This window comes from Littorina saxatilis, linkage group LG4 (assembly GCF_037325665.1).
Source record: "Littorina saxatilis isolate snail1 linkage group LG4, US_GU_Lsax_2.0, whole genome shotgun sequence".
In the NCBI taxonomy this organism is placed as follows: Eukaryota; Metazoa; Mollusca; class Gastropoda; order Littorinimorpha; family Littorinidae; genus Littorina; species Littorina saxatilis.
Genome location: NC_090248.1, coordinates 66,686,756 through 66,714,559, shown reverse-complemented (window position 1 = coordinate 66,714,559; position 27,804 = coordinate 66,686,756). Strand labels below are relative to the sequence as shown.

The 27,804-nt window shown below is 41.3% G+C and overlaps 2 protein-coding genes across 7 annotated transcripts in view; one reads left to right on the top strand and one right to left on the bottom strand.

Annotated features, from left to right (window-relative positions):
- Positions 1–10,021, top strand: part of LOC138965429 (membrane-associated guanylate kinase, WW and PDZ domain-containing protein 3-like) — a 141,595-nt gene extending 131,574 nt beyond the window's left edge. For 4 of the 5 annotated variants that reach the window (XM_070337592.1, XM_070337591.1, XM_070337590.1 and 1 more), the window contains 2 exons: positions 195–333; positions 7,357–10,021. In XM_070337592.1, coding sequence (XP_070193693.1) covers positions 195–333; positions 7,357–7,511 — 294 coding nt within the window. In that variant the 3' untranslated portion in view covers positions 7,512–10,021. The remainder of the gene's footprint in view (positions 1–194; positions 334–7,356) is intronic. The other variant, XM_070337589.1, reaches the window with a different exon arrangement.
- Positions 10,022–14,483: 4,462 nt separating this feature from the next.
- LOC138965428 (cilia- and flagella-associated protein 100-like) overlaps positions 14,484–27,804 on the bottom strand; it is an 18,773-nt gene continuing 5,452 nt past the window's right edge. For both annotated transcript variants that reach the window (XM_070337586.1, XM_070337587.1), the window contains exons 8-15: positions 24,161–24,351; positions 22,471–22,558; positions 21,308–21,459; positions 20,835–20,933; positions 20,251–20,367; positions 16,716–16,812; positions 16,264–16,383; positions 14,484–14,968 (exon numbers count right to left, since the gene is read on the bottom strand). In XM_070337586.1, the coding sequence (XP_070193687.1) occupies positions 14,852–14,968; positions 16,264–16,383; positions 16,716–16,812; positions 20,251–20,367; positions 20,835–20,933; positions 21,308–21,459; positions 22,471–22,558; positions 24,161–24,351 (981 nt within the window). In that variant the 3' untranslated portion in view covers positions 14,484–14,851. The remainder of the gene's footprint in view (positions 14,969–16,263; positions 16,384–16,715; positions 16,813–20,250; positions 20,368–20,834; positions 20,934–21,307; positions 21,460–22,470; positions 22,559–24,160; positions 24,352–27,804) is intronic.

The window sequence follows — 27,804 nt, the reverse complement described above, 5'->3', positions numbered from 1 at the left end:
AGTTTGAGTACATGAATTTTTCTATTGTGTGGTCTGAATATTAAATCAAATCAAATCAAATCAAATCAAATTAACTTATCAACTGATACGGTGATCTGGTTGAATATTGTGTTATTCATAAAAGTAGAAATTGTTTCCGAACATCGTCAAATCTTTTGGAAGGTACTAAACCCAACAATGCATCTGCACAACAGGTGGGTGACCAGATTCTTCAGATCAACAACGTGTCCACCGACTCCATGACGCACACCGAGGCCATCGACATCATCCAAAGCGGAGGAAGCTCGGTTCATCTGCTCATGAAGCGTACAGGCAAGCCCCCTCCTGCTTTTGGTATGCCTGCTTTTTCTCTCTCCCTTCCTCCTTCCATCCGACCGCTCCCACTAGGATGGACAGATGCCCACAGCCAGGGAAAAAAGGCGTTGTGGACCAGAAAGTTGGCATGAAGAATGAAGAATAAAATGGCTGGCATATTTCTTGTAGAGGCAGTTTTCTTTTGGGTGCATTATTCCTTTCTACATCCCAGGCTTTTGGTTTTATTGTAGGGTAGACAATGCCCAAGGGCTCGCATGACCAAAGGAGTTGTAGACTATAGAAAGTTGGCATGAAACATTGACCGAGGCACAAAAAAACAAAAAGAGGCAGTTTTCTTTTGGGTGAAATATTTCTTTCTGCATCCCAGGTTTTTGGTTTTGTAGTTGTGTGGAGAATGACTATGACACAGGGCTTGCATGGTTCCTTTCCCTCACAGAAGTTTACAGGTTGTGCGGCCGACTCACCCCTTAGGCCTCCGTATTCTCTTACTCTCCTTGCATCCTGCCCCCTTTCCGGGCCCCCAAATGTACCCTCTGTCGCTCTTTGCCTATTTACTACCAAGAGCCGTAGGAGCAGATAATCCATACCCTGCATGAACTTACCTCCCCTCAACAGTTTCTTCTTTCCTTTTATTTTTTTCTCAAATAATAAACACCTTCTTTATTTTGGTGTTGAACACATGGTGGAGAAAGACTTACCCTTGCTTGTTCTGTTTCCACTTTTCATGTATTCAATGTTGGATGAAGCAAAGGGAGAGAAATGTGAATAGAATGATAGTCTTTCACAGTGGTCCAAAGCTTTTATCAGTCTTTGGATTATTTTTCCAGCATAAGTGAAATGAGGACTAAAAGTCTTGTTTACTTAGGACTCACTTTGGACACTGATGCGACGGGCGTGGTGGTAAGACGTCGGCCTCCTAGTCTGGAGGTCGTGAGTTCGAATCCTGGTCGCTGCCGCCTGGTGGGTTAAGTGTGGAGATTTTTTCGATCTGCCACTGGTCAACTTATGTACAGACCTGCTAGTGACTAAACCCCCTTCGTGTGTACACGCAAGCACAAGACCAAGTGCGCACGGAAAAGATCCTGTAATCCATGTCGGAGTTCGGTGGGTTATGGAAACACAAAAATACCCAGCATGCCTACCCAACAAAAGCGGAGTGAAGCTGACTATGCTCTCAGAGTATAGTGTGGGGAACCCAAATGGGCAAACGAGCTCACACGTAACCAGAAAATTCTGGAACGCTGAAGAAGAAGACACTGATGCTGTTGGCAGTAATGTTTCTGGGTAACCACGATTGTGCTGGAAATCTGCTTGGACTCAAAGAGACGTGTAGAGGATCCTTCCCGATTTCCAGATGTCTTGTCACTCTTTTGTCAGCGTCTCTCATTTTTGTTCAATTCAGTGATGCTCAATTTGAGTTATAAAGTTATGAGTTATAAAGAGTGAGAGTGTATGTTCTTTGGATTTTTTATGACAGAACATTCTACAGTAATTAGATACATTTTCCTCTCCACTTTGTCAACCTTCCCCAAACTGTTGTACACACGTATCCCGTGGCAGAACCAAACAAAAATCTCTTTTATCCTTAGTCACTCTGCTGTCTTTATTTGTCATGGCATATTGTGCAACACAAAATACTCACAAAGTCTTGTGTTTTTATCATCAGAGTTATGTTTGGAGATTTGAAAAACTCCCTATTATTCAACCTCATACTCTGCGGTCTTCTTTTGCACACCATATTCTTTATACACAAAGCACTTTGTTCAGTTGTTATAAGAGTTAGATCTGGGTCTGCTTTCTGGTCTGCTAAAAAATCTAAATTTCTAGCTTCCTTGATGAACATTGTTCTCTCAATTCCACACTCTTTCCGTTTTTATCTTTGTTTTGATTTTTGTTTCTAAAATTTTCTGGTGATTTTTAACTTTTTTGGTTCTGAAAAATTGTTAGCTTAAAATTCATCTGGAAAATGTTTATGTGGAGGACTTTTTTCCTTTGGTTGTGGGTCTGTCCTTTCTTAATTTGACACAAACTGATGGTTGACTGCATGAACAGATTTCAGATATATTTTTTAGATTTCTTTTTCAGGGCATATTGATGTTTTTAAAAACAGTGAAACTCTCTTTCAAAGATAGCAGCAAATATGAAATGTATTATGTGGAAACGTGACTTGGCCTCAACCCACCAATATGTGTGCACAATTCTGAATTTTGTTTCCAATAAGTTTGCATACTTTTGTTGCTTTTCTGTATTGACAGAGGGTTTCACTTTTTTCATGTTCATAACCTTTATCTTTTTTGTTATTACAATTGACATTTCTCCATAAAGGGTGAATGTAGCATATGTGTATAGGAAGCACAAACACGTGCCACTTTGACATGTAGCAACATTGCTGGATTTCAGAAAGCAAACACAGCAACACATAGTTGGTGAGCTAAGCAGGGAGGTAAGAACACAACGGGACCTAAGATACTACACACTCACCACTAATTGCCCCCCTAAAACAACGGGACCCATGATACTACACACTCACCACTTATTGCCCCCCTAAAACACGGGACCCAAGATACTTCACACTCACCACTTATTGCCCCCCTAAAACAACGGGACCCATGATACTACACACTCACCACTTATTGCCCCCCTAAAACAACGGGACCCATGATACTACACACTCACCACTTATTGCCCCCCTAAAACAACGGGACCCATGATACTACACACTCACCACTAATTGCCCCCCTAAAACAACGGGACCCAAGATACTACACACTCACCACTTATTGCCCCCCTAAAACAACGGGACCCATGATACTACACACTCACCACTTATTGCCCCCCTAAAACAACGGGACCCATGATACTACACACTCACCACTTATTTCCCCCCTAAAACAACGGGACCCATGATACTACACACTCACCACTTATTGCCCCTCTAAAACAACGGGACCCATGATACTACACACTCACCACTAATTGCCCCCCTAAAACAACGGGACCCAAGATACTACACACTCACCACTTATTGCCCCCCTAAAACAACGGGACCCATGATACTACACACTCACCACTAATTGCCCCCCTAAAACAACGGGACCCATGATACTACACACTCACCACTTATTGCCCCCCTAAAACAACGGGACCCAAGATACTTCACACTCACCACTTATTGCCCCCCTAAAACAACGGGACCCATGATACTACACACTCACCACTTATTGCCCCCCTAAAACAACGGGACCCATGATACTACACACTCACCACTTATTGCCCCCCTAAAACAACGGGACCCATGATACTACACACTCACCACTAATTGCCCCCCTAAAACAACGGGACCCAAGATACTACACACTCACCACTTATTGCCCCCCTAAAACAACGGGACCCATGATACTACACACTCACCACTTATTGCCCCCCTAAAACAACGGGACCCATGATACTACACACTCACCACTAATTGCCCCCCTAAAACAACGGGACCCATGATACTACACACTCACCACTTATTGCCCCCCTAAAACAACGGGACCCATGATACTACACACTCACCACTTATTGCCCCCCTAAAACAACGGGACCCATGATACTACACACTCACCACTTATTGCCCCCCTAAAACAACGGGACCCATGATACTACACACTCACCACTAATTGCCCCCCTAAAACAACGGGACCCAAGATACTACACACTCACCACTTATTGCCCCCCTAAAACAACGGGACCCAAGATACTTCACACTCACCACTTATTGCCCCCCTAAAACAACGGAACCCATGATACTACACACTCACCACTTATTGCCCCCCTAAAACAACGGGACGCATGATACTACACACTCACCACTTATTGCCCCCCTAAAACAACGGGACCCATGATACTACACACTCACCACTTATTGCCCCCCTAAAACAACGGGACCCAAGATACTTCACACTCACCACTTATTGCCCCCCTAAAACAACGGGACCCATGTTACTACACACTCACCACTTATTGCCCCCCTAAAACAACGGGACCCATGATACTACACACTCACCACTTATTGCCCCCCTAAAACAACGGGACCCAAGATACTTCACACTCACCACTTATTGCCCCCCTAAAACAACGGGACCCATGATACTACACACTCACCACTAATTGCCCCCCTAAAACAACGGGACCCATGATACTTCACACTCACCACTTATTGCCCCCCTAAAACAACGGGACCCATGATACTACACACTCACCACTTATTGCCCCCCTAAAACAACGGGACCCAAGATACTTCACGCTCACCACTTATTGCCCCCCTAAAACAACGGGACCCATGATACTACACACTCACCACTTATTGCCCCCCTAAAACAACGGGACCCATGATACTACACACTCACCACTTATTGCCCCCCTAAAACAACGGGACCCATGATACTACACACTCACCACTTATTGCCCCCCTAAAACAACGGGACCCATGATACTGCACACTCACCACTTATTGCCCCCCTAAAACAACGGGACCCATGATACTACACACTCACCACTTATTGCCCCCCTAAAACAACGGGACCCATGATACTTCACACTCACCACTTATTGCCCCCCTAAAACAACGGGACCCAAGATACTTCACACTCACCACTTATTGCCCCCCTAAAACAACGGGACCCATGATACTACACACTCACCACTTATTGCCCCCCTAAAACAACGGGACCCAAGATACTTCACACTCACCACTTATTGCCCCCCTAAAACAACGGGACCCATGATACTACACACTCACCACTTATTGCCCCCCTAAAACAACGGGACCCATGATACTACACACTCACCACTTATTGCCCCCCTAAAACAAGGGGACCCATGATACTACACACTCACCACTTATTGCCCCCCTAAAACAACGGGACCCATGATACTACACACTCACCACTTATTGCCCCCCTAAAACAACGGGACCCATGATACTACACACTCACCACTTATTGCCCCCCTAAAACAACGGGACCCATGATACTACACACTCACCACTTATTGCCCCCCTAAAACAACGGGACCCATGATACTACACACTCACCACTTATTGCCCCCCTAAAACAACGGGACCCATGATACTACACACTCACCACTTATTGCCCCCCTAAAACAATGGGACCCATGATACTACACACTCACCACTTATTGCCCCCCTAAAACAACGGGACCCATGATACTACACACTCACCACTTATTGCCCCCCTAAAACAACGGGACCCATGATACTACACACTCACCACTTATTGCCCCCCTAAAACAATGTATTTGTTCTCATGTATCCAAACAAAGGGGAACAACGCCTGGTTTGCTTGATAGAAACAACACATTCTAACAAAGTTCACAGAAGCACAAACACCTTGGGGTTTTGAATAAGAAAACGGTTGAAAGTTCAGTAGACTTTTTTTCTCTCTCCAGGCAGTTCACCTACTAACAGTAGTACACAAGGATCAGTATACAATCTAACACATTCCTTAACCACTGTATTGCAAACTGTTTTTCAGAAAATGTTCGTCTTATATTTCTCTTTCAGCAGAGTATATGAAATGGTATACATGGTTTTTGAAGAATTTGTTTTTTCTTGTTGAGATTTTCAGTTCCAGTTCTTACAAAAAACTGTTATTCTTATTTGTTTATCACTGCTGTTCTACGATAGCCCTTAAATTGATTGGCATTAAATTATGTTGCCTTGAGATCCAGACACGGGCGTTGATAATTCATTAGAAACAGCTTACACTAATAGTCTGGCAGATACTGTCTACAAGTTGGTAGTTTCAGACGATGGAATAAAACTTTAAAAGTGGAAGTGATATTTTATTTATGATGTAGACATCTGACATTACTTTGAAATAAACAGTATAGTAAGTTTAATATAAAATGGTAACTCAGCACCATTTGCAGCAAGGTAGCATTAAAGACTTTGTGCAACTTTCAGACATTGCAGGTGGCCTATTGTGACAGGTATGTTTTGGTCAAGATAATAGAAAATGGGACAATGAAAAGATCCCTTTCGTGGGAGACGTCATTTTATCAAAGGGGCCTTACACTGCAGGTACCACTGTATTTTCAAGCGGTAGCATGTATGTCTGGTATGACAAAGTCTCAATTGCTTGGAAGTGAAGGGTATGACAAAGTCTCAATTGCTTGGAAGTGAAGGGGGTCAAGTGTCTTTCATCTGCCCAAAATCCAGCAAGGGCAAGTAATATTTGATAGTTTTTCACTAAAATGAAATCCGTTTAGAATGTGCGAACATAAAATATTCATTTTTGTTTGGTGTTGGTGAATGTATTGTTTTCATTATTTGTTTATTTATTTCTTTGTTTGTTTATTTATTTATTTGTTTATTTATCTCTAATTTTGATCTATGTTTGTTCCAACTCCCTGCATGCATTCATGGATGTTTAGAGTGATGAATTCTTCCTTATCAAATTACAAGTATAATTTATTACAGTTTACACTCTTTTACTTTTAGTTTTTCTTTGGCTACTATTAAATTAAATACACACAGGTAAAACCAACAACATTTTCATAGGATTATAATTGGGGAGGAGGGGTAGAGAGAGCTGATAGGAAGCAGCAATTGTTTTAATTAATGTTTTTGTAGTCCCCACGCAGGGATACTGATACAGGATTTCTATATAAAAATAAAGTAATTGTCAAATAGTAAAGGAATATTAACTGGGTAGTTATGACCGATGTATATAAGCACACACAAAATTCAGGTAAAGAAATGTCTGCTGTCATGCAAACACATGGATGCGGAGAGATGACATGTGTACACATTTCATCAATCATACATGCATGCTCGCTCTCACACACACACACGAACACGAACACACACACACACACACACTACAATGTAAACAAACATTATGTCTATTAATTTGCCTTTCAGTTTCATGCAAAGGTTTTGGTTGAGGACATTGCATTTGGTGAACAATACACATGACTCCCAACAAAACACAGTATTTACTTTCCCAATTGTAACATGTTGATCTTATTTTTCAGAGGTTGCCCAGACAACATCGCCAATTGGACGTTACCCACCCAACTTGTCCAATGGACCCATAGGACACAGTTCACCGCATCTGGGTCGTCGCCAGATCGACCGTGACGACTACTTCCACAACTATCCACACGGCCGCGCCTTCCACAACTACTGACAGCGTGTTCGCGCCGGCCACCATTGACAATGGACTGTTACAACTGTGTTCCGCACAGCTACTCAAAGCCAGCCGATTGGATATTCTGGCTGTCGTCACTGTCACCGACACTTCGTGGATTCTGGCTGTCGTCAACGACGCTGTGGATTCTGCCAGTCGTCGCTGTCACTGACACTGTGGATTCTGCCAGTTGTCGCTGTCACTGACACTTTGTGGATTCTGCCAGTTGTCGCTGTCACTGACACTGTGGATTCTGGCAGTTGTCGTTGTCACTGACACTTTGTGGAGTATGCATAGGGAGAGGAATGGTGCAGTTACCCAAGCTGTGTTAGTTGGCTGTTCTTCAGCACCCATCTTCTGAGACAGTGGGATGAAATGACTGTCAGTGCTTATGCAAAGTACTCATACATGCACTGCTACGTCCAAAAGGTGACAGAATATGCATCAAAAAAAGATTTGAGTGTGTAACTGCAAGGTAGGAGTCACAGACTTAGTAACAAAGAAAAGAAAAGCACAGTTAACTAAGTGCTGTTATTAGAGCGACCGAGAGAGGGAAGATAATAGGCTGATGAAAGCAGGCATGGATGGATTTTTTTATCGTCTCTAATGATCTCCGCCGAAATTGTAAGCGGCTTTCAATGAGCTGCGTCTAGCGGCTTTCAAAGTCCAGGTGGCTGCAGGACAGCTTGCTACGCTGCTAACCGCACAACAACCAGGGGATGATTGCAATCAGTGCACTTTGTTTCACTCCACTCTCGACTTGTGCGAGATCAGATGAACAGGGCTTTAGGACTCATTGGGGTCAGATTCATTTGGTCGTGCACACACACAACCTTCCAGGGTTGTGAAAAACAAGAGACAGAGGAAAGTATGGAATCATATTTAGACTAAAGCCATGTGGCAGAAGTTTGTTTATTTTGATTTACAGGTCCGAAGTGTTCACGTTCATATCATTTCAGAAAACTTGTTTCACATGTGAGGCTGAACTTTCAGTTGTGTTAAACTGTCAAGGTTTAGATAGGAAATGGCTTTACTGACTTTCTAAAACTGCAGCTGTGGAAAAGTGTGTATACTGAAGAGAAAATTATTGTACTCAAGTCTTTTTACTTTTGATTAACTGATTGGATACGCATTTAACCCCCGTGAAATGTGAGAACAGATCAGGGACGCTGTGGAAGAAAAAACTTTGTGAAGATTCTGCTGTGCTCTCCACACACAAACCCACTGGGATTGAATCGACTTTGTGACGTACAGATTTCAAAGGCAGCAGGCCCAGTGCCGTTGCGCTTTGACTGTAACTTAATTTGAACTGGGTGGCAGGTTTTCACTGCTGCTTCTTATTGTGTGAATAGAAATGGAGAGCTACAATTTGTGTGTATAGCTGTACAGCATGCTGACAATGTAAATCAGATAGCTGTTAATACCTGTTGCTTTCACACTCATGGGGCAGATCACTTTGTTTTGAACTTTGTTTTAATGTGCGCCCTACATGTTTGCATGCTGTGCATGATTCTTGCTCGACTTTGTCTTTTTTTGCTAACACCTGTACAGGTTTTTCATATGTTGACTTTCATTTGTTGATGGCCTGCCATTCACCTGTTTACATACCTACGTAGCAGACTTTATCCTCCAACAGTTATGCAAACTGGGGTATATTTATACGTTTGTGTCTGTTTGGAAGCCACATCGAGGAGGGCATGCAATATATACTCCGGTTGAGTGAGTCTTTGGGTTTGAAAGAAACTTTCAAGTGTAACTGCCCATCTTCGTGTTTGAGTGAAGCGTTAAACTTAGTGGAATGCTAACAGCCATGTTCAAGTAATCGTGTTTCATGCCTTTTTTTCTGTTTCTAGTTCTACTGTTGCTCTGCTTAAAATGCCCAGAGCATTGATGGTCTTGGTCATTCATGCAGCCAGTTATTGTAATTAAATAATGTTGGGTGGAATAGCATCCTGAAACCCTGTAAAATAATTTGTGAATTTGAATGTTTCAAAGACAGATTCTCCTTTAGTGATATGAGGTTAAAAACAGGAAGAAAGAAAAAAATGTAGAGTAAAAAAAAAGATTTAAACTTTGTTTTTAGGTGTTCGTTAAATTTATGAGAAAAGGACAACTTATCGGTTGGTTGACTCGAGAGTTATTTCCAAACCAAACAAGCAACTCCATTAAAAAATGTTTTATATTATGAAAATTCAAGGCTGCACTACTAGGAGTATTATGGAAAAAAAATGAAAAAAAGGCTAATTTCAGCAATTCAGTAAAATCTAAAACCAAAAGAATGTTGTATAGATGCATGCTCTTACCAAGGAGAGGGTTTACTGCTCTTAACGAGGAGAATTGATGATTTCATCATCTATACATGTAAGAAGATGGCATGTAAAACACTCATTGCCAATGTGATATCCACGACTTGTCTACACAGTGCCTCGGGTGTGTTAATGTTTGTTGGTTATGGTGCTGCTCTACTTCACTGTAGCTGTATACATGTTTTGCATCTGCTTCAAAGAGATTAAGAAACATGTGGGGGGGGGGGGGGGGGGAATGAGGGGGAAATATGGAGATGGTAATGTTGAACTTGGCTGTAATGGATCTAACCATTCCGGCGGTTGTTGAACTTGGCTGTAATGGATGTAACCATTCCGGCGGTTGTTGAACTTGGCTGTAATGGATCTAACCATTCCGGCGGTTAGAAGCGTTAATCATGAGCCTTTCATAACCTGGCTACAACCATTCACTTTACTTGCGGCGTGAATATTGATTGTTTTAATGTTTGGCAAACCGCCTAGCACACAAACATGCGTAGCTATTCCCTCTTCATATATTATTTTACGGTTTTGATCAATTCCCTCCATAAAACTGAGCGGCATATCCAGAATTGATAAAGATAAGACGGCATCGAGGTATTCACACTAATGACACTACAGAAAGTGACCAAAACGTGTTTGTTGTATTGAATTGATGCTGTTGGTTGGCTCCACTGTCAAGTCGTTGACCAATAGGAGTGGAGAGGTCAGTGCACTCCTGCTTAGATCAGCACCTTTCTTTGTAAGCATTTTGAAGAGTCAGTGCACTCCTGCTTAGATCAGCACCTTTCTTTGTAAGCATTTTGAAGAGTCAGTGCACTCCTGCTTAGATCAGCACCTTTCTTTGTAAGCATTTTGAAGAGTCAGTGCCTTCCTGCTTAGATCAGCACCTTTCTTTGTAAGAATTTTGAAGAGTCAGTGCACTCCTGCTTAGATCAGCACCTTTCTTTGTAAGCATTTTGAAGAGTCAGTGCACTCCTGCTTAGATCAGCACCTTTCTTTGTAAGCATTTTGAAGAGTCAGTGCACTCCTGCTTAGATCAGCACCTTTCTTTGTAAGCATTTTGAAGAGTCAGTGCACTCCTGCTTAGATCAGCACCTTTCTTTGTAAGCATTTTGAAGAGTCAGTGCACTCCTGCTTAGATCAGCACCTTTCTTTGTAAGCATTTTGAAGAGTCAGTGCAGTCAAATTACTCTTGGCCCATTTCAGTTAAAGTGGTCAGAAGTTAGATGCATGTTACTGAGAAAGATGACCATATTTTCCGTGCTACAAGGCGCATCTAATCTACTCCAGTCCAACCACAGCGCCTATTCCACTGCTTGCCTTGTCTTTCACTGAATTACATTTGGTAGCCAGAGCTGAGGAGGAGGGGTGGTATAGAGCATAACAGAGGTATGGCTGAGTAACGGGCCGTTTCATCAGGGCCTGCGTCAGAGCTTATTTCTAGGAACTGCTGCCCGTGATTGACCTTTTCTTCCAATACAATACAATACAATAATCTTTATTCATCTCTAAAAGAGAAATTACAAGCTTGACTGTGTGTCTGTAAAATCAATCAATTATTCAATCAATCAACCATGCATGTAGTAACATTCACATCGCATATTCACATCATATCGTTACACGCAAACATTGTACCCACACACTTACTAAAATAAGCCTACAAATAGAAGCAATGCATTGCCTGTTTAAAAATTATATCACATTATCACCTTATCACACTTATCGAGGGGGCCCGGTAGCTCAGATGGTAGAGCATCTTGCACAGAACTTGCACAGAACTATCACATATGACAGTAGAAAAAGGAAGTACTCAGCGGTATTCAATGTAGAGATTGAACCCGCTTGTCAAATAAGATGATCTTTTGTAACCGCATCAAATTTAACAGACAAGCTTTATGAAAAGAAACTTGAAATGTACTTCAATAACTCAAACAAGCCCGTGTCGGACAGTCATACAAACAGTTGAGGGAAAGCACTTCAAGTACTGAACTGAAGTACAGGTTATTTCTGCCAGCTGCACCGTTTCGACTGTCAAGTACAATTTTGTTCCAAAACTGGCTGTATAGCCTTGTTGCCATGCAGGTGTTACAGTAATCCAAAACTGCCCCAACCCCCAACCCCCAACCCCCTTCTCTCTCGCACACACACACACACACACACACACACACACACACACACATGTACGTTCCCAAACACTTTGTTTAAAAAATACTTGAAATGTCAAGTCTGTGCACATGTGGTTGCAGCTGGTTCATGATTTACATCAATGTTGGGTGTTTGTTCAGAGTGAAATTTTATACCTTTTATTTTCAAGTTCATCAACCGCATTTTCAGTATTTCAATTGAAATACTTATGTAGATTGTCTTTTATCCCTACCACATGCTGTCTTGGAGGGATTAATGTGTTTCAGTGAGAAATGTTCTTGGTACTTTTGTTACTGTCGTATAAATAGAGTTTTGCCACATATCAGGAGTGCTTGGAACATTTTCAAAAACTTTTGTGTTTGAGAATAGACGACAATGTAGTGGTTGTGTATAATTTGATAGGAATATACATTCTGTAGGTAGCAGCACTGTGTTCTAACAAGTAAGGAATACTTTGTACTCTCAAACCTTTCGTCGAAAGAACAGAACAATCAAACCGCAAACAGCATTTACCTTATACTTGCCACTCTGTACATAAATAAATTGATTAGCAAGTTGAGATGGGATGTTTCTCATCATTGTGCTAACTGTAGGAAAGGAAGATGATATTACTGTGCTTGCTTCTTTTAGCTTGGTAAAGAAAAGAATAACAGGAACGTTTTGAAAAGATGGAAATTAGTGATCAGACCGTGTGTATTCAGTACAGTGTGTAACTTTATCATACTAGAGAGCAGAGTTGGGTATTTCCTCGTGCTGGGTGTGAAGATGTTTTAAGTGATATCTTGCAGAAAGATATCATGTTGAACTGACTTAGGTCTAAATGCCTATGTTGGAGAATATTATGTTGGTGTTGTTTTTTTTTATATACATATTGACCCAGACTTGCACTTACATGCCACAAGTTATCTTAGACAAGTGTTCAATCGAAAAAGGGAAAAAAGGAAGTGTTCAAATGTTGTGTTTGCCAGTGAATTACTTTCCAGTCTCTTGTAGTGGAAAATGTGAGTCAAGGAAAAAATGACTGCTGGTAAGAGAATGTTCATTGAAGAACACTGAGAGTGCACCTTAACTAACTGTCCTATTATAGTCAGTACTGTAGAAATGTGAGCTGATGTTATATTGTTTGATTTCACACTTGTTTGGGAGTGGATTAGTCAACCGAAGTGGTTTCAATCAAAAATGTTGCATTTTCAGAGGAAGAGTTGTTTCGTTTTGGGGAGGGTTTTTATGTGTGTGTGTGTGTGTGGGGGGGGGGGGGGGGGTTGCATAGTTGTGAGGACAGAAATGAACTGAATTTGTTACAAAGAAATGTGTGTTTAATGAAGAAGCCATGTTTCATGTTTGTATGTGTGTGTTTGTACATGCAGAAGCTGGTCACAGAAAGTGTTTGCGAACAAGTGTATGAGAGTAGAACACTGTTCTGTCTGAATTCTACCTCATGGTCTTTAACTTTTAACAGCTTTTCTTGTTCCCAGTTTTTCCCCTCTTTGCTTGTTCTCAGATAGACATGTCAGCAACTTTGTACCTTTGGCCAGCAAGGGCCAACAAATAATGTATTTTGCAATGATACTAATTACTATGCATGGTTAGTGATTATGCCCTGCGTTTGTTTAACGAGTTGTGCAACGTCTGCAATAAAAACAACCAATCAGCATGTTAATGATATTTTGTCTACATCATCAGACTCATATTTGCATATCTTCAAAACTGTCCATATATCGTATCAGGCATTGTTATATACTGTACATCTTCTTTTAATCGCAAAGTTTTGTTCCCCTTTTTTCATTATTCGTTTTTTTTGCCTGAAGTTGATATGACATGACCTTCGTTATCAAGGTCGTTGCTTTGGTTGTGTGAACAGCTTTACACATAACAGACTGGGAGTAGGATTTTATGTTTGTTTGTGTTTGCAACTTTTGGTTGGATATTTGTAAGCTGTGCAGCATAGGCTTGTAATGATGCATGCGTAGAGGACGATGTACGTATGGATGGATGAGACTGTGTGTGTTTGGACAGATAGAGAGATGTAAGCTGTGCAGCATAGGCTTGTAATGATGCATGCGTAGACGACGATGTACGTATGGATGGATGAGACTGTGTGTGTTTGGACAGATAGAGAGAAGAAAGAGTGCAGCAGCATGTGTGAATAGAGAGAGAGAAAGAAGAAAAAAGAGAGAGAGATGAGATAAAAAGAGTAAGTGCTCAGATGTGTTGCTTGTGCTGGCTGGTCCACTGGCCCAGTTGTTCTACAGCAAGTGTTTGTATATTGACAAAAATAAACAAAATAACTATTTGTAGATCATTTCTCTTCCTTTTGATGTTTTTGAAAAAATGTGAGTTTGGCAGATTTACAGGATATGCATCTATATCACAAGTTTGAAAGACAAAGGATGAGCACAAATAAACACAGCAGACTGCCAAACACACACACACACACACACACACACACACACACACACACACACACACACACACACACACACAATATCACTCTCTTTCTTACTGATAAACACAAAACACAGACATTCTTGTTTTTCAATTAAATAAACTTTTCCAATAACACTGTCAATAATGCTGCAAGACATACATAAACAGATTTAAAGATACTGATCACCATCAAAGAAAGTTTGTGCTACATTCTCACAGTTTCTTTCAATTCTTTGCAACAATTTTCGTGTAAACCACATATCAACAATCCAGTCAAATGTCAAATCGCTGTTTTGCTCCAGTCCCCCAAAATAAGTATCAGGAGACTGACTAGCAATCTACAACAACCGATATTCCAGGAACCTGACCAAGCACCCAATACCAAAAATATGTTTCCCAAGTTGATCCAGGCTCCCAAAGCAGAAGAACCTTTTGAGCTTGTAAATGCTAGGGGATGTGAAACTACCACTGAAAGAAGTAGGCTAGCTCCTCCTCCTCTCGGCTGGCTTGGTCGGCTCCGTCGTCTTCCTTCTTCTTGAGCTGCGGGGGCTCTGAGCGGAACACCAGTCTCTTGCCGGTCTGCAAACACACAAAGATAGGTGACAGGGAGATCGAGCCATGATGATTACAATAGCAGTGACAATGGCAGTCAACGCATGACACTATGATATCCTAGGTTGTGACAGGGAGACTACTGCGTCGCCCTTCACGGCAGACTGCAGTTCTCGGCCATTGAAGACCACAAGCTATTTATAGCTTGACGTTTCTTTTACGTCGCTGACACCTGTCAATGTCAGGGGTGCCTCTCTCTTATGCTCTCTAAGGCGCTGTGACATAATCCTGCAATCTTCTTCTTCAGCGTTCAACGGTTGTGTCCCTTATAATCTTAGGCCTGCTGATCGTATGAACTCGCAAAGTTTTGTGTCGGGGGTTGTCCTCTCTGGCCAGGTCAGGTCGTGCAATGCACGGTCACACTCTGCGATGTTTCTTCCCTACTCTGATCCTATGACACAATCTTTGTGCATTCCACCTTGTCACCACAACATGTTCTTATCTTTATTTGGTGTTTAACGTCGTTTTCAACCACGAAGGTTATAAGCCACTTGTTAGTTGTTTCTTGTTCACAAAAGCACTAATCAAAAATTTGCTCCAGGGGCTTGCACCGTAGTACAATATATTACCTTACTGGGAGAATGCAAGTTTCCAGTACAAAGGACTTAACATTTCTTACATACTAAAATATACTGCTTGACTAAAATCTTTACAAAAATTGACTATATTTTATACAAGAAACACTTAACAAGGGTAAAAAGAGAAACAGAATCCGTTAGTCGCCTCTTACGACATGCTGGGGAGCATCGGGTAAATTCTTCCCCCTAACCCGCTGGGGGTAAAAACATGTTCTATATCAATGTCACCACAACATGTTCTATATCAATGTCACCACAACATGTTCTATATCAATGTCACCACAACATGTTCTATATCAATGTCACCACAACATGTTCTATATCAATGTCGTCTTGGAATTTTGGCGTAACTCCATTTTTGATGATTTTGATTTTTGTTTTGTTTTAGACTAATCAAATCATTCTCCATGAGAAATATTCTCTTAAATACGATGGACAATGCATGATTTGACATTCTTTTATCTTTCTATCCATACCAGGAAGGAATATAAACACTATTTCATCATAACAATAATCACTTTTGTCCTTCTGCCGAGCTGTTTAAAACGAGTTACGACAAAAATCGACGACGTCAATATGATGCTATAATATTGTATTAATGTGTAAGGCGATTGCTAATTCAAAAACAACAACACATTATAGTTCTGTGCTGTAAGAATAATGATGAAGCAGAACGGTACTGACAGCTTTCTTGGGCTCTGCCTTGGCTCTCTCCAGCGCTCGCTTGACTCTCTCCTCCTGGTGAATGCGCTGCTGTTCCATCTTCTCTTCACGCATCTTGAGTCGTCTCTCCTTCTCCTTGGCCTGTCAGGTTCACAACAGTTAGCTGATTGTGATAGGATCTAAGTGAACGTGAACCTTTGAATGTAGAGCAGTCTCTCTCTCTCCCTCTCTCTCTCCTTCCCTCCCTCCCTCCCTCCTCCCTCTCTTTCACTCCCTCCCTCCCTCCCTCCATCCCTCTTCTCTCTCACACACACACACACACACACATGTACAAACATACACACACACACACAACATACACATCATCATCATCGCTGTATTCCTCTTCCCAGCCCTAACCACCCATCCCCCCCCCCTCCCACCCAGCCCCACCTAACCCCAAAGTGTCTTGACACTTGAAACAAAGCACAGACCTTTTCAGCGGCTTCCACCTTGTCTTGCGGCATGGTTTCAATCGTCTCAAACAGTTCCTCCAGGCGGTTCTCAATGTTGGTCAACATCTGAAGCGTGCTTCACAACCACAACACTCACACCATCAACACATTAGCACATGATACAGTACTGCACGGTGCTACCTGCCATTCCAACCCCCTCCAAGTAGAGGACACCTGGGGTTGTACGTGTGCATGAGAAAGTGCCCAACTAGGTGTAATAAAAAGACAAACAAAAACTGTACTCACGTGTTTACGAATAACAAGTAACGAATAATGTATTGTCTTCGTTAAACACGTGAGTACAGTTTTTGTCTTTTCATTTCTCGCTCTCACGCACAGTCATCATTGTTCTGCTTTTAGCGCTGTGTGTGAAAGCTTTTAGCGCTGTGTGTGAAAGCTTTTAGCGCTGTGTGTGAAAGCTCAAACAAATATCAATTTCAACCGATCCAACCGACCTGTGGCTTGGGTCTTCTCATGCACATCACCCCAGTTGTCCCTTTGTCCATTGTCTTGGCCACATTTACCTATCATGGAAGGCCACCTGCAATGCAGGGACACTTTCGGCCTGACACAAGGGTGTCCTTTCATCACAGGCACCACAGTAAATCCTTGCAAGAGATCTTTATGCAGCCTTCATTAGCATTTTAAGTTAAGTTCCAAGAGAGGTAAAGATTCAAAAACGAAATGATAAGGAACTGTTTATGCTGGTTTTTCTTTTAAAACTTAAGCCACTGAAGATTTTTGTTGAATAAAAAGTTTGCTTTGATTTCCATTTCTCTTGCAGAAAACACAGGTGATTTTGCGCAAGAAAATTCCACAAACTGTCAATCCGTATAAATGTTTCAGGATAGGGCTGAACTGGTTTCAATATTAAAACTCCTAACTTTCAAAACATTTTGTCGAGCATTGTTTCTTTTCAAGAAAAATGGCATAACTTCAAAAAACAAAATTATTTAAATTGTTACCACAAACAATCTTGGATCATATATAAGCAGATGATGAAGTGTTTAGCGGTATATGTCAAAGCACTGCAAACAAAGTAATTAACACTGTTCAGCAACTGTTATAATCAAACCAAGCACAAACTTGCAACTTCATAATATTTGGCCAAGCAAGACATACATGTACTAAATTACCTGAGTTTCCAGACAGACAGACAGACACACACACACACTGTGACACACACACACACACACACACACACACACACACATTCACACATACACACACACACACACACACACACACACACAGTCACACACACACACAGTCACACACACACACACACACACACACACACACACAACAGCACACACACACACACACACACACACAAAGGGGGTTATCAGCGCATAGTGCTTTTAGTTATGCGCTATAGAAATCTCCTTAATAAGTAAATATCACCAGGGAAGCTTAACAACTGATCAGTAAGAAAAAGACAACATAGTAGGAAGGTGGAGATTTGGAAAAGCATAACAAAGCTCATCAATACCGCATGACCCTCACACCATACAACCTTGCCCTCTGTGCCTTATTTCACCCGGTCTTGTACTACAACTTTCTACACGTCTACAACAGTACACAACAAAATAACAAATGGAAGACAAGAAAACAAACAAACACTAGCTACCAACATTTCTATAAAACTAGGGATTGTAGATGGTACCAAAACCAAAGTTTAGACTACCATTTAACACAATTATAGGCTATAATTAAGCCAACTGAATAGGTTTACTTTATAGCTGTCTTGATTAACACTGGAATGTACATGTACTCCCAAAACGCTTAACAAAATCTACATGCATACTACATCTAGAACACAGTCTTGTCCTAACCAGTTCAGAGACATCCTGCTTGCTGCCGCGCGGGCAGAGAACATATGTTCCCTCTTTATCTTCACCGCGCTGGAAGCAAAACCCCTCACGCGGATGTGTTTTCAGACAGGCCAGACACAGATTGTCCCGGAGGTGTAACTGTATATTCTTTTCCTAACGCAGCCAGCTTTTTTCTTTTCTTTTTTTTCTTTTTTTCATATCAAGATATGTCTTCACTGCTACAATACTAAGCACTCTTACAACACACAAACACATTGATATAGATTGTTACAGATTATGATTCAAATCACACATACAGGTGCACACCCCCCCCCCCCCCCCCCCCAAGGTCTCCAGTATTACACAAGCACACTCTCCCTCATAGACTGGGTCAATACTGGATGTGTTACTCAAACTGCCATGCCATGCATCATGTTCAATTAGTATTTTGAGCAAACACCAAAAGTGAATGTGACGTTTTGTTTTGTCAATAATAAAAGTTCCAATTACCTACCATTCTTGTTTTTTGATTTAGTATTTTAAGTTTAGGATGCAATCTATTGGAGGCAAAGTCTGCTCAGTTCCAATTAGAACACATACCTGGTTTAAAAAAAACTAAAAAAACTCTACATGTACTTATGAGTGCCTTATTACATGTAAAACCTGATACATGTACTTTTATAGTGTAGTATATAATGGCTGCCCAGTTAACTGTGTCTTGCTAACAGCTTACAGTGCTAACATGATAAACTTATAGCAAGTCTCTCCATTTCCAGGCGTCAATAAAAGTATTCATATTTTCTTATGCTTTAAGTTGATAGACCATTGAACGCTCTTGTGAAAACAAAATTTTGGTCAAATGTTACTACATGTATGTTACTGTTTGTAATGAAAAACAAATGTCCTAAATGTTTTCACAGAGTCCCAGATTAAAAATAAATAACATCATATCTTTCTTAGAAATGTTACTAAGGCCAACAAAAAAAAATTGTCTGTTTAGGGTAACCCGACCGACCCTATCGATTTGGCGCCGACCCAAAAACTTTTTTTTGATTTCCAAAAAAAAAGGAAAAAAAAGAGGTAAAAATGCTAAAAAGAGACATTTGGCGTTTCTTTCTCTCCCTTTCTCTCTGTTTTATTTATACGTTAGTTTTGAAACATGTATTCATCAAATATAAGAAGTGAATGTTCAGCCAACATAGCATTTACAACAAAAAAAAAAAAAAAAAAACCCTACCTACCTACCGACCCTACTTTTTTTGGTCATGTTACCCTAAACAGACAATTTTTTTTTTTGCCTAATAATACAAAGCCAACACTTTTATTTTATTTTAATTTAATGTCATCAAAGCTATACTTTATACCCTCAAAGTTTGAAAAGTGTCTGTCCCCTAACATAGTTATTTCAACTTTTGACCTTTTCATTCGATGATAAGTGAGGTTAGAGATGAAACACACAATACGACATCCGCTCTCTGTTAGTGGGCACACACACTGCCACAGCTCAACCCCCTCCCCCCCCCCCCCCCCCTCTTCCCCCCCCCCCCCCAAAAAAAAAAATGGAAAAAAGCTTTATAAGCGCAAGGTTAAGAGCAGCACAAGATCAGGTCAAGGTCACACACAAGGCAAGGTCACACACCAGCGGGGTGAAGGAGGGACGGGCGGTTTTGATGGGCGTGGCTTTTCAAAACGCCACCTACCTGATGTTGGCCTCGTTATCACCGATACAGCTACGGTAGACTTCCTCCACTTTGCGGTTGAGCGACTGCAGGCTCTTCTCCTGGTCCTCCTCCTTGAACTCGCCGTAGTTAAACATTCTGCACACCCACCAACACCACTGTCACCAATTCAAACAAAAATCAACGACTCAAAATCAATATCAAGTAAAGTAAATGTCTGATCTGAACATGTGAACGGGCCTGTGGTTTGTTATTAGTACATGTAATTGTGCGGATTCTGTTCCAGGCTACAACTCTTTTTATTGTGTGAGTGAGTATAAGCATTGAATATTTCATCAAGAAACAATAAAATCTTTGTACAAACATGCCTACACACATGTAACTTAGACAGTCAAATAGCTGTGATGATCTTTACTGCTCTCCCTAAATTATCACCTTCTAAAGCTCCCACTATAAGAAACCAAACAATTCTTTCTTTTTCACATCTTACCTCATGTGTTGATGATGCATATATAGTTTTGTTGATATACCAATCCACCAGTCTTGTTCCGTATTGCAAGACAGTGTCAATTTGTATAAACAATCAAATAAAGAGGTTCACTAACTTTGCTTTTATTTTGAGTTCTGCTGCCTTCTCCTCCTCCTTCTTTATGGCGTTTTCTAATTTGTCGATCTGGTCTTTCAATATTTTGGTTTCTTTGGTCCTGAAAAATACAGCAGTATGTAAGAAATTATAAAATCACAGTTCTCATAACAGAAGAAAAAAACTAATGAATACTTATCAATAGTCAAACCTACAATATAAAACCAAATAAAACAAAACAAAACAACAGAATAAAGATTGAATTCTATTTGAAAATTAGGAGCCCTATACTAATTTTGTATGACATGTTTATTCCCAAACTTTAAAAAAAAACTCAACCCCCCCCCCCCCCCCTCCAAACACACCACCCCCACCCCACCCCCTAACAAATAAAAGGACTTCAGTTCAAAACTACTCAGCTGTGCCTGTACTTTAAGACACAGGCGCAAAAAACAGGGACAGGAACTTGAGAAAAACTAAATGATCGATGCCTACATTTTTTTGCGTGTGGATTTGATGGTCTGTTTCATCTCCTCTAATGTCTCCTCCGTCTCCTGGCTGTTCTGGATGAGAGACAAGTTCTGCTCCTCAAGCTCTGCGAAGATGTCCAGCAGTTGTTGGGGGTCCGCGAAATACAGCTCTAGCTCCTGTTGGAACAGTCACACAGTCATTAAGTTTTCATGGACAATTGAGTAGAGAAGTGTAAGGAGACAAGTTCTGCGCCTCCAGCTCTGCGCCAAAGAGTTTCGTTTGGCTGGCAGCACGAAGGGTATATGTGTACATGTAGTCATCTGTGGGATAGTTGTGTAAATATTCTGACTCTGACTGACAAAAAGACGAATTGTTGCTTCAGCAATGCTGTGAGCTGCACTGCATTTTTGAAACTAAAAGGCAGAGCAAGAACTAGAAAGACTAAAATCCAGACAGAAAAATTCAAGTTTGGACGCATGATGTTCTCATATCGTCCTTTTTAAAAGACACTTAATTCTCAGGTCGATGGGTCCGTGGTAAGAGAAAGATATTCATAGCAAATACTGTGTTCTTTATATACACATATAGGTTTGACACAGCAATATGAAGCACCTACAGGTAACGCAGCAATATGAAGCACCTAAAGGTAACACAGCAATATGAAGCACCTACAGGTAACACAGCAATATGAAGCACCTACAGGTAACACAGCAATATGAAGCACCTACAGGTAACACAGCAATATGAAGCACCTACAGGTAACACAGCAATATGAAGCACCTACAGGTAACACAGCAATATGAAGCACCTACAGGTAACACAGCAATATGAAGCACCTACAGGTAACACAGCAATATGAAGCACCTACAGGTAACACAGCAATATGAAGCACCTACAGGTAACACAGCAATATGAAGCACCTAAAGGTAACACAGCAATATGAAGCACCTACAGGTAACACAGCAATATGAAGCACCTACAGGTAACACAGCAATATGAAGCACCTACAGGTAACACAGCAATATGAAGCACCAACAGGTAACACAGCAATATGAAGCACCTACAGGTAACACAGCAATATGAAGCACCTACAGGTAACACAGCAATATGAAGCACCTAAAGGTAATACAAAAGACAGAAAGAGAAGCAGGGTTAAGAGAGAAGAGAGGATTTGATTACTTAATTACCTCATCACTCTCTTCTGTATCAGACGCGTCTGCTGCAGTCGAGACCGTACTCTGTGTGTCGTCTTGTTTCCCTTCTGGTGAACCAGCTCTGAGTTAAGACAAACAATTGTCATTATTTAGTTTATGCTCAAAGTTTTCAGTTTAGATATCAATCAATCAATATGAGGCTTATATCGCGCGTATTCCGTGGGTACAGTTCTAAGCGCAGGGATTTTTTTTTTTTTTTTAAATTTCAATTTTATGCAATTTATATCGCGCACATATTCAAGGCGCAGGGATTTATTTATGCCGTGTGAGATGGAATTTTTTTTACACAATACATCACGCATTCACATCGGCCAGCATAAGAAGAGTCTCGTCTCTACCATCTGCCACAGAACACAATTCAGGAACAGAAAAGCCACTCTCAGCAGATATACATTATAAACATTACTGGGACTGGAGTAAACTACAGTGGAGTCCAGCTATAACAAACCTGGGTATAACGAAATCCCGCTTTTAACGAACTGCCATTGATTTCCCGGCAGACAGCCTTCTATTTCTTACTTGTTACTTTCCGGCTACAACAAACCTTTTGAACTCATTTGCATAACGAACCCCTCTAATAACAAACACGTTTTCATCGCCCAAGAGCCGTTTTGTCTCTAAAAGTCACAAGGCTACAACGAACTTATGTCAATAATTGTCTCCAAAGACAAAAATACACAAAAATACACAAACACAAGTGCACATCGCGTGATGAGCGAACTCTGAACAAACTAACAGCGGGAGGTGCACGGAACAGATCGAACCAAAACCGAAAGTTGTGGTGACGTCATGACATTTTGCGATGTACGTCAGCGAAACTCGTGCACATGTGGTCTGTCTTGCTAAAAACAATGGCTGACGAACATGGTTTCAAAATCTGGAACTGTTTTTTTGTTTTCTCCGATCCGTGACCGAGTGACGCGATATAGAACCATGCGTTCATTTGAATCAATACTCTCCTCAGGCAGTGAAGTCTCCTAAATTGCTCAACACTGTGGACAGTCCGGAGTGCAGTTATGTCCCGTGAATGAGCGAGTCAAAGTTTTATCGTGAAAACTTACGCTTTTCGTGCACCTCCCGCTGTTAGTTTGCTAGAGCTCTCTATGGATTATATTATGAAGCTGTTGAAAACATGCAGAGATTGTACTCTCCAAGGAAAGATCGATGGGACGATCATTTGAAGGTGAATGGGAAAACTAGTCTTGAGGCCATTTAGGGTTGAAAACTCTACAGCGAATTACTGATATAACGAACTAAAATGTATCTCCCTTGAGATTCGTTGTACCCGGACTCCACTGTAGATGCACCCTGTATGCCCGATGCAGTGGTGTATGTGTAACTGAGTGCACGAAGCACAATAATCACTTTTGGAGGCAAAGCCAGTTGAACAGGTTTGAGAATTTAGAGCGAATTTCTTAGCCCTGCAAAGACTGGTATGGGTACGCAAAGGTTCCCCAGAGCATACAAGGAGACAGCAACTGCCAGACCCCATCACAAACACAACTCTACAATTGACAGGTGTCTAACCAGTGACTGACGTACAAGAAACGTCAGGCTTTTATAAATAGCCCACGCTCAAGCTGTCAAGGCTGGCAGACATGCAACTCTGCAGAGTCTGCTGTGAAGGGTGACGAAGTAGTCTCCCTGTCACACATGTACTCACTTTTTGGTGGGAGAGCCAAGACCAGGTTTGACAAGCCGTGAACCAGCTCTCCCCTTCTTCCCTTTTATTTCTCCCGTTCCTTGCCGCTCCAGGTCCGAAGGACTTTTCTTGTTGGCCGCGTTTTTCTCCTGTTCCCTCTTCCTCTGCTCCTTCCGCGCCATTCTGCGCTTTTCTCTCTCTGCTTGGACTTCCTGCAAATCAGCCAGGCAATGCTCAGGTAAAACTCATCGTCAGTACAGTGGAACAACCCCCCCCCCCCCCCTATGTAACAGGAGGGCAACTTGGATATTAGATAATGTTAACTCAGCAGAAGCGTCAGAGTTAAAAATGTTAATTCAAATGAAACATTTTGATTTATTATACCAAAGGACAGTTGAATTCATGGCACCATCACAATTTCCAGTCAAATACAGAAGAAGAAGAACACACACACACCCACGCACATACACTGAACAATCACAATCTCTTTTTTTGTCTCCTGCTCAAAAGAAAACAACTGTGAACCTCTTCTGGGTTTTTATCAAACGTACAGGTGGAGTAAGGGTATCAAACTTACAGGTGGAGTAAAGGTATCAAACTTATAGGTGGAGTAAGGGTATCAAACTTACAGGTGGAGTAAGGGTATCAAATTTACAGGTGGAGTAAGGGTATCAAACTTACAGGTGGAGCAAGGGTATCAAACTTACAGGTGGAGTAAGGGTATCAAACTTACAGGTGGAGTGAGGGTATCAAACTTACAGTTGGAGAAAGGGTAACAAACTTACAGGTGGAGTAAGGGTATCAAACTTACAGGTAGAGTAAAGGTATCAAACTTACAGGTGGAGTAAGGGTAACAAACTTACAGGTGGAGTAACGGTATCAAACTTACAGGTGGAGTAAGGGTAACAAACTTACAGGTAGAGTAAAAGTATCAAACTTACAGGTGGAGTAAGGGTAACAAACTTACAGGTAGAGTAAGGGTAACAAACTTACAGGTAGAGTAAAGGTATCAAACTTACAGGTAGAGTAAGGGTAACAAACTTACAGGTAGAGTAAAGGTATCAAACTTACAGGTGGAGTAAGGGTAAGAAACTTACAGGTGGAGTAAGGGTAACAAACTTACAGGTAGAGTAAGGGTAACAAACTTACAAGTGGAGTAAGGGTATCAAACTTACAGGTGAGTAAGGGTAACAAACTTACAAGTGGAGTAAGGGTATCAAACTTACAGGTGAGTAAGGGTAACAAACTTACAAGTGGAGTAAGGGTATCAAACTTACAGGTGAGTAAGGGTAACAAACTTACAGGTGGAGTAAGGGTAACAAACTTACAAGTGGAGTAAGGGTATCAAACTTACAGGTGAGTAAGGGTAACAAACTTACAGGTGGAGTAAGGGTAACAAACTTACAAGTGGAGTAAGGGTATCAAACTTACAGGTGAGTAATGGTAACAAACTTACAGGTGGAGTAAGGGTAACAAACTTACAGGTAGGGTAAGGGTACCAAACTTACAGGTAGAGTAAAGGTATCAAACTTACAGGTGTAGTAGGGGTAACAAACTTACAGGTGGAGTAAGGGTAACAAACTTACAGGTGGAGTAAGGGTAACAAACTTACAGGTAGAGTAAGGGTAACAAACTTACAGGTGGAGTAAGGGTAACAAACTTACAGGTAGAGTAAGGGTAACAAACTTACAGGTAGAGTAAAGGTAACAAACTTACAGGTGGAGTAAGAGTAGCAAACTTACAGGTGGAGTAAGGGTAACAAACTTACAGGTGGAGTAAGGGTAACAAACTTACAGGTGGAGTAAGGTATCAAACTTACAGGTGGAGTAAGGGTAACAAACTTACAGGTGGAGTAAGGGTAACAAACGTACAGGTGGAGTAAGGGTAACAAACTTACAGGTGGAGTAAGGGTATCAAACTTACAGGTGGAGTAAGGGTATCAAACTTACAGGTGGAGTAAGGGTATCAAACTTACAGGTGGAGTAAGGGTAACAAACTTACAGGTGGAGTAAGGGTATCAAACTTACAGGTGGAGGAAGGGTAACAAACTTACAGGTGGAGTAAGGGTATCAAACTTACAGGTGGAGTAAGGGTATCAAACTTACAGGTGAGTAAGGGTATCAAACGTACAGGTGGAGTAAGGGTAACAAACTTACAGGTGGAGTAAGGGTAACAAACTTACAGGTGGAGTAAGGGTAACAAACTTACAGGTGGAGTAAAGGTATCAAACTTACAGGTGGAGTAAGGGTAACAAACTTACAGGTAGAGTAAAGGTATCAAACTTACAGGTGGAGTAAGGGTATCAAACTTACAGGTGGAGTAAGGGTATCAAACTTACAGGTAGAGTAAAGGTATCAAACTTACAGGTGAGTAAGGGTAACAAACTTACAGGTAGAGTAAGGGTATCAAACTTACAGGTGGAGTAAAGGTATCAAACTTACAGGTGGAGTAACGGTATCAAACTTACAGGTGGAGTAAGGGTATCAAACTTACAGGTGGAGTAAGGGTATCAAACTTACAGGTGGAGTAAGGGTAACAAACTTACAGGTGGAGTAAGGGTATCAAACTTACAGGTGGAGTAAGGGTATCAAACTTACAGGTGGAGTAAGGGTAACAAACTTACAGGTGGAGTGAGGGTAACAAACGTACAGCTGGAGTAAGGGTAACAAACTTACAGGTGGAGTAAGGGTATCAAACTTACAGGTGGAGTAAGGGTAACAAACTTACAGGTGGAGTAAGGGTATCAAACTTACAGGTGGAGTAAGGGTATCAAACTTACAGGTGGAGTAAGGGTATCAAACTTACAGGTGGAGTAAGGGTATCAAACTTACAGGTGGAGTAAGGGTAGCAAACATACAGGTGGAGTAAGGGTAACAAACTTACAGGTGGAGTAAAGGTATCAAACGTACAGGTGGAGTAAGGGTATCAAACTTACAGGTGGAGTAAGGGTAACAAACTTACAGGTGGAGTAAGGGTATCAAACTTACAGGTGGAGTAAGGGTATCAAACGTACAGGTGGAGTAAGGGTAACAAACTTACAGGAAGAGCAAGGTTATCAAACTTACAGGTGGAGTAAGGGTATCAAACGTACAGGTGGAGTAAGGGTATCAAACTTACAGGTGGAGTAAGGGTAACAAACTTACAGGTGGAGTAAGGGTATCAAACGTACAGGTGGAGTAAAGGTATCAAACTTACAGGTAGAGTAAAGGTAGCAAACGTACAGGTGGAGTAAGGGTAACAAACTTACAGGTGGAGTAAGGGTAACAAACTTACAGGTGGAGTAAGGGTATCAAACTTACAGGTGGAGTAAGGGTATCAAACGTACAGGTGGAGTAAGGGTATCAAACGTACAGGTGGAGTAAGGGTAACAAACGTACAGGTGGAGTAAGGGTAACAAACTTACAGGTGGAGTAAAGGTATCAAACTTACAGGTGGAGTAAGGGTATCAAACTTACAGGTGGAGTAAGGGTATCAAACGTACAGGTGGAGTAAGGGTATCAAACGTACAGGTGGAGTAAGGGTAACAAACGTACAGGTGGAGTAAGGGTATCAAACTTACAGGTGGAGTAAAGGTATCAAACTTACAGGTGGAGTAAAGGTATCAAACGTACAGGTGGAGTAAGGGTAACAAACTTACAGGTGGAGTAAGGGTATCAAACTTACAG